The 9,772-nt window shown below is 52.7% G+C and overlaps 1 protein-coding gene across 1 annotated transcript; it reads left to right on the top strand.

The window, feature by feature from the left end:
* The first annotated feature begins 6,823 nt into the window (after positions 1-6,823).
* On the top strand, positions 6,824-8,327 carry LOC124672721 (myricetin 3-O-rhamnoside 1,2-glucosyltransferase UGT709G2-like). Its single transcript, XM_047208900.1, has 2 exons — positions 6,824-7,361; positions 7,489-8,327. Exons 1-2 carry the CDS (start codon positions 6,824-6,826, stop codon positions 8,325-8,327), a joined length of 1,377 nt encoding a protein of 458 aa, XP_047064856.1.
* Positions 8,328-9,772: the final 1,445 nt, after the last annotated feature.

The raw sequence follows: 9,772 nt of genomic DNA, 5'->3' as shown, positions 1-9,772 counted from the left end.
TTCGTTGGGGCAAAGTTCTGTGATTGTGTTGTGCAGGTTCCACGTTGGCGCCGGAATCCCTGGTGTTGCGCCGCACTACACTCGTCCGCCATCAACCTTCAACGTGCTTCTTGGCTCCTCCTGGTTCGATAAACCTTGGTTTCTTTCTGAGGGAAAACTTGCTACTGTACGCATCACACCTTCCTCTTGGGGTTCCCAACGGACGTGTCTACTGCACGCATCAGTCGCAGAATGTTGAGGCAAACGATCTCGCACAGATGGCGTCAGGCTACAAGGACATAGTAGATGGAGCCGATGTCCAGGTACAGTTCATGGAACCGGATGATTGGAGAGCCGATATCTTCAATTACTTGAAAGATTCGGCTCGGGGGCACCTAAACGGATAAGGTACAAGGCCATGAAGTATGTCCTTATTGGAGATGACATGTTCTACAGGACTTTGGAAGGATTACTTCTCAGATGTTTAGGGCCAGCCGAGTCAAATCGGCTCTTACACGAGGTACACGAAGGCGCCTGTGGAACTCATCAATCGGCTCACAAGATAAAATGGTTGATCAGGCGATCGGGGTTTTATTGGCCCACCATGCTGGAGGACTGTTTTAATTACTATAAAGGGTGTCAAGCATGTCAGAAATTTGGGAAGATTCAGATGGCACCTGCATCAGCAATGAACCCCATCATCAAGCCTTGGCCATTCCGAGGTTGGGCTATGGATATGATCGGGAAAATCAATCCTCTATCGAGCAAAGGCCATGTGTGGATTCTGGCCATCACCGATTATTTTACTAAATGGGTGGAGGCCGTTCCTATGAAGTCAGTAGCATCGGCCGATGTTATCAATTTTGTGAAGGAGCATGTCATTCACAGATTTGGGATCCCCCAGACTATCACGACCGATGGAGGTTCGATTTTCGTTTCTCGCGAGTTTAGAGAGTTCTGCGAGGACATGGGAATTAAGTTGATCCGATCGTCCCCATACTATGCTCAAGCAAATGGGCAAGCTGAAGCGTCCAACCAGAGCCTTATCAAGCTGATCAAGAGGAAAGTTGACGAGCACCCTAGACGTTGGCATGAGGTTTTGTCGAAGCTCACGTGGGCTTATCGCATTTCATGTCATGGAGCGATAAAAACCTCGCCATACCATCCGGTTTATGGACAGGAAGCCGTGTTGCCTCGGGAGATCACGGCTGGGTCGAGACGTGTCACGTTTCGAATGACTTAACAACGGAAGAATACGCAGCTCTGATGAGTGATAGCGTCGAGGATCTGACGGAACTTAGACTTTGGTCGCTTGAGAAAATTAAAGAGAACAAAGCCAAGGTAGCTCGTGCATATAATAAGAAGGTGAAGCCAAAGGAGTTCCACGTTGGTGATCCGGTATGGGAAGTCTGTATTGCCATTGGGGACTAAGGACAAGGTGTATGGTAAATGGTCTCCAAATTGGCACGGGCCGTACAGGGTCGACCAAGTTTTAAAGGGCAATGCATACATGCTCGAGGAGCTGAGTGGTGCGAAGTTCCCAGTGGCTGTCAATGGTCAGCATCTCAAGAAATATTTCCCGAGTATGTGGGATGATGGACAGTAAAATATGGGGGCCGATACATGAAATCGGCCAGTAAATTTTTTTTCCGCAAAGTATAGCCGATGCACAGACATCGATTTTAGAATAAAAAAAGCCGATGCGCAGCCATCGGCTCTAGAGGTTACCGTTTGAAATTGGGGAAAGTCTGCTTGGACCTGTCAAATTAGTAACTGAATTTGGCCTTACGGGCGTTGCTGTTGGTGAAGACCGATGCGTTGCTATCGGTTCTTGGTGCGTGGATCTACTTGGGCAATCGGAAGAGCCAAATTGAACAAATTGGGAAATATTCTTCATTGATAGGAGGATTTTTACAAGTAAGAGCCGATTGCTCCCAAAAGGATGATCTACTGCCTAATGCACTACTTCTAGCCCTACTAGTCCCTAATCTACGGGTCGTCGCTGCCCTCGTCGTCACCATCTGCGCCGCTGTCGGCGCTGCTACCGGCGACGTCTTCCTCGTCGCTGCTGAAGCCCTTGGCGGGAGCTTCGTCTTCATCTTCATCATCGTCGTCCGACCCGGCGCGGAAGCGTTTCGCCGGCGGGTACTCGTCGGAGGAGGTGTCCTCCTCCATTTCCTCGTCTTCCTCGTCGCAGGAGAGGCCCGCATCCCAAGAGAAGGCGTCGTCGTCGCTTGCCTCCTCCAAGGCCCCGTCCACGAGGAAGTGGAGGTCGTCTTCCCCGTCGGTCAAGGAATCATCGTCCCCGGACTCGACGGAGAAATCCCACTCTCTCTCATCCCACCACTCCGGAGCGCGCCTATTGTACGCCTCCATCTGGTTGTACTCTGGTATCGGCTCAGTCGAGAAAGAGGACTGGAAAGAGAGAGCCGATGAAGCAGAGGAGGAGGATGAGTCCATGGTTTAGGGGAGGGCTTTTTCGATGGCTAGTGCTGAACAGAGGGATGAAGAAGCGAGTTGCTCGACGCGGTTAAATAAAGGGGATATAGTGGAGATTTAATGCTGTGGCGGTTTCCGAGGACATGGTGCCAAAGCTGTCAAACCGTGCAGAGAAGTTGAGAACGCAAGGCATCATGATGAAAGGATACTGTGACGTTTCTGCTCTGCTACGACATGATCCTACGAAGAGAAAATAGAGTGGTTTTGAAATTATCATTGCCAAAACCAGGGGGGCATGTGTTATCACCAGATTTTGACCGGGTCAAGAGGTGGGCCGCGATAGTAGATGGGTTTAGAGGACATACGTATAAAGTGTCTCTGAACCGGCCTTGGGCGTGAGTTTGGGCTAGATTGCCCGTGTATCTGTTTTTTATGGTAGATTACGTGTTATGTTTGGAATTAAGAGATAGACTTTAGTCGTATACAGCTGGGTTTATTCCCAAGATAGAAAGTCCACGGACTATAAATATGTACCTAGGATTTTTGAGAAAGGAGGACGATCACGTTCACAACAAATCAATCTAGGCGCATCGCCACCCCTTGTTTCGAGGGTTTCTCCCGGGTAAGCAACATGCTGCCTAGATCGCATCTTGCGATCTAGGCAGATATCGTTTATTCGTCGTTGGTGTTGCTCGTGCTGAAGCCTTTTTTATGGCGAGCAACACCCTTATCTTAGATGTTTTGGGGCTGACATCGATGCTTTCATGATATACTTACTTAGCTACGCTGCCCCTCGATATCTAGCTGCCCTTACACCTGTTTTAGGTGTAAGGGCAGCATCTTGCTTGTTCTTTATTTAGTAAATCTAATCCGTTATAGTTGTTCCTTGTTCTTCAAGGATTGGTTTGATATCCGCATGGTTAGGCCTTATAAACGGGTTGAACGATCCGGTAGTGCGTAAGGTGTGGTTTATTAAGCCCTAGAGGGATTGTTCCGGGATCAACTTCATGTTGGTTTTTAGGCCTCTTTAGGGCTGGTTTTCCATCATCTTACGTATCTGCTAGGCTCAACTACGCGTAGGATGTTCCGGTTATGCGGTGAAAACCCTAGACTATCGTAGATTAGTTTAGCTTGATATTGATAAAGCATGATCCCCATGTCATTATAAATCCAACGTGCACCATGGGGCAATCGGCTCTTTGAGCCGATCCACAAAGCAACCTAAGAGCCGATCGGGGCTCATATTTAATGTTTACGTGTTTGCCATGCAGAAAACTAGTCGAAGCAATCCATCACCTTCCTGACCAGGTATAGGTCAGGTGGCACGCCCTCGCAAACGCCAGGACGTGTGCCAGAGCATTGCGGGCCGTTGCCCGAGGGACCAGGATCCACCGCAGTCCTGGGAGCCTCCCGGCTCTCCGTGTTGCCCGTCGCTGCTCGCCGGTGGGTTTTGGTAGGCAACAGAGACACAACAGTTACCCAGGTTCAGGGCCCCTGGAGAGGTAAAACCCCTACTTCCTGCTTTGATGGTTGTATTGCAGGTCTCTGTGGAGAAGATGACCGTACAGAAGTTCTAGTTTGAGATCGCTAAGGATCGACCCCTTCTACACTAGCAGGGCTAGCCTTTATATAGGGGAGTTAGTCCTCTTCCCCCGAAATATCTTGAGGGGGAAGGGTTTCCACATCTCCAAACTAAGGGTGGGAAATACCCCCGCCCTTTACACGATATACCTAGTCCATGGTCGATTAAAGCATCGGTCCATGACAGAGGGTGAGGGAGGCGGTGACGCCTTCTTTGGTAGCTTGTGCCGTCCATCTCGTATTTACACCAAAGTGGCAAAGATAGAGCCTTGGTAGCTTGGTCCTCGACCAGCCGGTCGTTGCACCAAAGTGGTAAAAGCGGACCGTCTCCTCGGGATGGAGCATTGGGCCCAGCCTCAGCGTCATCAGCGTCCGGCGGGTTTGTACCGTAGCTCCGGTAGCACGTTCTCCTCGTCCTTGCAGGCGGGGCCCGTGAAGGTGGCATCCGATGCTTCCTTGGTTGATCTTATCGTCTCCAAAGGGGATCTTTGACGTGGAGAGGCTGGTGGCTCGGGGACCTCCGCGAGGGAGTTCCTCCCCGAGCTTGTCTTCCGCTCCAGCTGTGTGTCTCCATGAGGGTTTTACCTCGTGAAGCCTCGCTCGGGAGTAGCCTCCTCGAGTGATTGCTTTCGAGTAGCCACTATGGGCCCAACAACCGTAGGTCCATGGCACCCTAGTTGTCAGGGGTCCCACACGCATAGCGTTCGCCGAAATGCTTCCAAGGCGCATGTTTGAGCCACGTTTGCGTCTTCGCGTACAACCCAGTCACTATGCGTCGGACCGCTAGGCATGGGTATAGGCGCATTTTTTAACTGCGCAGTCGCAAACTGTCGCTCTACATCCGTTTACGGTCCGTTGGAGATGCCCTAAATCCATCTATCCAGGGCAAACAAAACAATCACAACACGATATTAGGATTGATCCTTAGCACTCTGTCTATTGAACTGAATGATGCATTCATTCCAAAAAAAAAATGCGTAAAAAGGCAAGCTTTATATTTTTTTAATAGAAAACAATTTAGTATTTTATATAATGTATCTTCATGATTAAGCTATCAATGCCTACAGCCACGGATCATGCTTAATGGGTGCTCCTTTGCATGTACTATCATAGTACTGTCAATGACAAGCCCGTCTAGATAATAGAGACACCACATCGGTCCAGCGTCTCTCTCACCGGCACCGGACCGTCACCGAAAGCTCGATCTTGTGTCTAACTTACAACTTAAATGTGTCTAGCTACCCACGCTATGGGAGTTTAACTCTAACACGTAACGTAACACACTACAAATCTAATTTTAGCACTACTCAGGCACATATTCGAGAAATATCTCAACATCTCATGTGTCTAACGCTCAAATTATAGGTATATGCATGTGAAACAAGTAATTTTAGCGTATAACAACTATATACAAAGGTTCGAAATGGACTAACACATATTATAACATGTATTTATCAGGATTTCAAATTATTTTTTGTTTTAAAAACACGAGGAATCATTTTAAGTCCAAAAATGTCAGACCATCCCACTATCTAAAATTAATTTACACTGAATAGGTGAAATATTGGCAATACAATGACCAATAAGAACAAATGAGGACCACATGTTTGACATACTGTCCGTGCGTGGCAATGGTCGCAGTGCACGTGGTACAAAGCTCGACCGAGTGGCGCAAGCAAGCGCGAGGTGCGAGAGATGCTACCTGTGGAGATTCCTTCAGTATCTTCTTTTAACTACGATTTGTTCAGTGTGTACTGTATTAGAGCAACTCTAACAGAGCCCGTAAATTCCGCCGGAACCGAACTTTTCCGGTGTATACGGGTTCGGGCTGAAATGCGCACAGAGCAGAGCCCAAAAAGATGGGCCGGCCCGAACTGGAAGTTCAGGGGCCCGAGAAACTCACCGCGCGGCCCCTATTAAAAGGGTTCGCGGAGGGGAGTTCGGTTCGGAAACCCTACTCCCTCCCGCCGATCCCTCCCGCCGCCGTAGCCCGCCCCCGCCTCCGACGAGCAATCCCGGGCGCTCGGCCTCCGCTCCGCCGCTACGGCCACCACCCCGCCGTCCGAAATGACAAGGGCAAGACCCGTGGGTAGGGGCGGCGGCCGATCCGGCGCCGGAAGGGCAATTCGCCGTCCGCCGGGCGTACATGCGGAGACGGAGCGCGGCAGGCGGGCGCGCTCCGACGGCGCGCGGAGGCGGCTGCGGCGGCGGAGGCGGCGGAGGCGGCTGGGGAAGCGGAGGAGCCCCTCGCTGACGGCGGGTGCAGCCCGCCGCTGCCGCCATTGCCCCCGAGCGGGGACGACGACGACGTAGACGGACCGCCACTGCTCTGCGGGAGCGCCTCTGGCGCGGCCGCCATCGAGCTGGCGGCCCTCGCCGTCGCCTAGCAACCGGCGGCGTCGAAAAACCCTCCGCCGCCGCCCGGTGACAGTAAAGTCGCCGGGAATCTTAATTTTTAGTCTAAATAGGTCCGTGGTACGTAATTTAGGTGCAATGCGGTTGTATTTTGCCACTATTTAGTGTGAATTATGATCGAATCCAGAGTGATCGGCTGAAATCGACTTCAATCACGAAACTTGTTTTCCCGCGTCGTTTGATTTTCTCGAGTTCGGTTTGGGTTTACAGTTTCTGTTCTGCGCCGTGCCCAAATGCGCTCTCAAATCGTTTTTCGGGAAACTGAACTCCGTTTTTTGGGTTCGGACTAAGGGCTCTGTTAGAGATGCTCTTATATATTTGAAGTTCCCTTCAGTTTGTGCGCCGGTCCGAGCTACCATCATATATTTGCGCGGTAGACTTGCCAGCCGTTTGCCTCACAGCGCCAGCGATGGATTCTGGAGTGCACGTTCTCCTGTTCCCTTGGCCACGGCAGGGACTCATCAACCCCATGCTCCATTTCGCCACCGCCCTCGTCGACTCCGGCATCCACGTCACCTTCCTCCACACCGAGCACAACCTCCGGCTCATCACCAGGACGCCTCCGCCGCGGCTACGTTTGCTTTCTGTCCCCGACGGTCTTCCCGACGACCATCCCCGCACCTCCATGGAGCTGCTGGAATCTATGTGCACGACTGGCAGCGCCGCGTACCGTGCCCTGCTCTTGTCGCTACGGTCTGCTGCCGCTACGCCGGTGACATGCGTTGTCGCCGATTGCTTGATGCCGTTCGCCATCGAGATCGCCGAGGAGCTCGGCATCCCGGCGCTCGCCTTCGGCCCGTTCAGCGCATTTAGCCACCTGGCCATGCTGGCCGTGCCCAAGCTCGTCGAGCAAGGCCAGATCCCCTCCCGGGCAGATGATCCAGTGAGCGGCGTTCTGGGGATGGACGGCTTCCTCCGGCCACGAGATCTTCCCCGTGGACACAGTGGCGGAACTGGTATATACCCACGGAACTGATTTCATAAAACCTTCACTAATTTGGTCTTTCACTTGGCTCATTACTGGAAGATCATAATATAACTTGTAGAGCTGACCCCAATGATCTTCTCCTCCAGCTACTGAACAAGGCCACGTGGATCCCATGGTGCTCAAGTATGCCGAGGTCATCGCTCGTAGCTGCAAGGCACGTGCGCTGATACTCAACACCGCCGCGTCCATGGAGCGGCCAGCGGTCGCCCACATCGCGTCGCGCACACGCGACGTCTTCACCATAGGCCCGCTCCACGCCAGGTCGACGTCGGCTGCCGGCGCAAGCCTGTGGCGCGAGGACAACGGGTGCATGGCGTGGCTGGATGGCCACGAGGACCGGTCCGTCGTGTATGTGAGCCTGGGAAGCCTCGCCGTGATCTCGCAAGATCAGTTCACCGAGTTCCTCTCCGGCCTCACGGTCACCGGCTACGCTTTCCTCTTTGTGCTCCGGCCTGGCATGGTCCAGGTGACTAGCTCAACGCTCTTCCAAGAAGCCGTCGGGGCAGCGGAAGCCGGTAAGGCCCGAATCGTGGAGTGGGCACCTCAGCTGGATGTGTTGCGGCACCCAGCGGTGGGCTGCTTTCTCACACACGCCGGTTGGAACTCGACGCTTGAGTGCGCCGCCGAGGGCGTGCCGATGGTGTGCTGGCCCGTTTTCCTCGACCAGCAGACCAACAGCCGCGTCGTCGGCGCCGTGTGGAAGACGGGGCTGGACATGAAGGACGTGTGCGACAGGGCCATCGTGGAGAGGATGGTGAAGGAGGCCATGGTGTCCGGGGAGATCAGGGCAGCGGCCCAAACGATGGCACAGCAGTTGAGGCTTGACATCGCCGAGGGCGGATCGTCGTCATCAGAGTTGGAGCGGCTCGTCCGCTACATCAGGGAGCTCAGCATCAAGTCCGGCCGGAGGTCGATTCAGAATTAACGAAGACTAGCAAAAGCTGGACAGCCTACAAATTTACTTGCAGGTGAAATAAGTGTGGTGTTTGGTTTTATGTAGATCCTACAAGTAATCCCGGTTGTATCTGCAATTTAATCTATGCATATAATACTTCTTCTTTCGATTCATATTAGTTGCCACTGATATGGATGTATCTTCCCACATTTTAGTTTTAAATACTTCTATGTTAACGATAAGTAAGAGCATCTTCACCGGCGCGCTCCGACGCGCTCCAAATAGTCGTCGGCAGGGGCGCCGACACTATCGTATTGGGGGGTGTCGGTACAACATCCTCCATTTGGGGAGTTGCTCCCACACCGGCGCGCCCCATACGATAGCCCCGATAGATGATTTGAATTAAAAAGTCAAACAAAACCATAGAAATTCGAATAAGTTGCGGGTGCGGCCGTCCATCTGCGACAGCCGCATCTGCGAGAGCGACGACACCTCCGCGTAGTATCCCGCGTAGTACCTCGACGACGACGGTGAGCTCGAGAAGTTGCGGCCGGCGGGCTGGTGGCTCCATTCGGGCTGGCCGCCACCCAAGCTGAGGCACACTTCCGCAGCAGCCACCGCTTCCGCTGTGTCGAGAGCGGCGACTCGGTGCCTTTTGCGGTCGGACGTCGCAAAGGAGCAGCGGCGTTTTTCGTCCTCCCACTCCTCCTGTGACATGTTTGCCGGCTTCTCCTTCGGCGTCACGGTGCGCGGCTTCGGCGGCGCCTTCGTCGGCGCCTTCGCTGCCTTCGCCGGAGCGTTTATATTCGGCGGCATGGCGGCAGCGAGGTTTTTCGGGTTGGAGATGGGAGATGGAGCGGCGGGCGAAAGAAATGAGCGGCGGAGGGGGCGGGGTTTTGGTGGAAAAGATGTATAATTTTGAGATGTGTGGCTCACAGGCGGCTCCCACGCCCAAAATTTTTCGCCTCGCGAGGCTCCGACACGCCCTTCGCGTAGGGGCTGGCACGGGGTTGCCGACGCTTCTATTGGGCTCAAAAAAGCGCCGGCGCTATTCGAGGCGCGCTGGTGTGAGCCTATTTTTGCTGCCGGCCCCCAAAACGCTATCGGGACCGCTATGGGTTGCGCCGGTGAAGATGCTCTAATATGAATCGAAGGGAGCACTTGTTTTATTTCTCTAACAGAACAATTATTTAGTTCTACAATACTAAGTTGCTCTTTTCGCCATTCCATGAAGTGGTTTTTTCTCTGGTAATAACAATCAGTGGTGGATCTACAATAATATTAGTGGATGCCAAGCTTAAAAGATTTTCTATTGTGTTTCACATTTGGCCTAAAATAGCTTGATTGTTTCCCTCATTTGGAGTTTCGACCACAAATATTTTACAAGTAAGCTTGTTTGCACCTAATCGGAGATGAGGTCGACGAACGGCGGAGGTGCCAACATCTATTGCGCCCAAGCTGGGACCTCCAGCGGC

This window comes from Lolium rigidum, chromosome 7, assembly GCF_022539505.1.
Source record: "Lolium rigidum isolate FL_2022 chromosome 7, APGP_CSIRO_Lrig_0.1, whole genome shotgun sequence".
NCBI classification, from domain to species: Eukaryota; Viridiplantae; Streptophyta; class Magnoliopsida; order Poales; family Poaceae; genus Lolium; species Lolium rigidum.
Note: the sequence above shows the minus strand (reverse complement) of the source record. Positions and strands in the feature narration are given on the sequence as shown.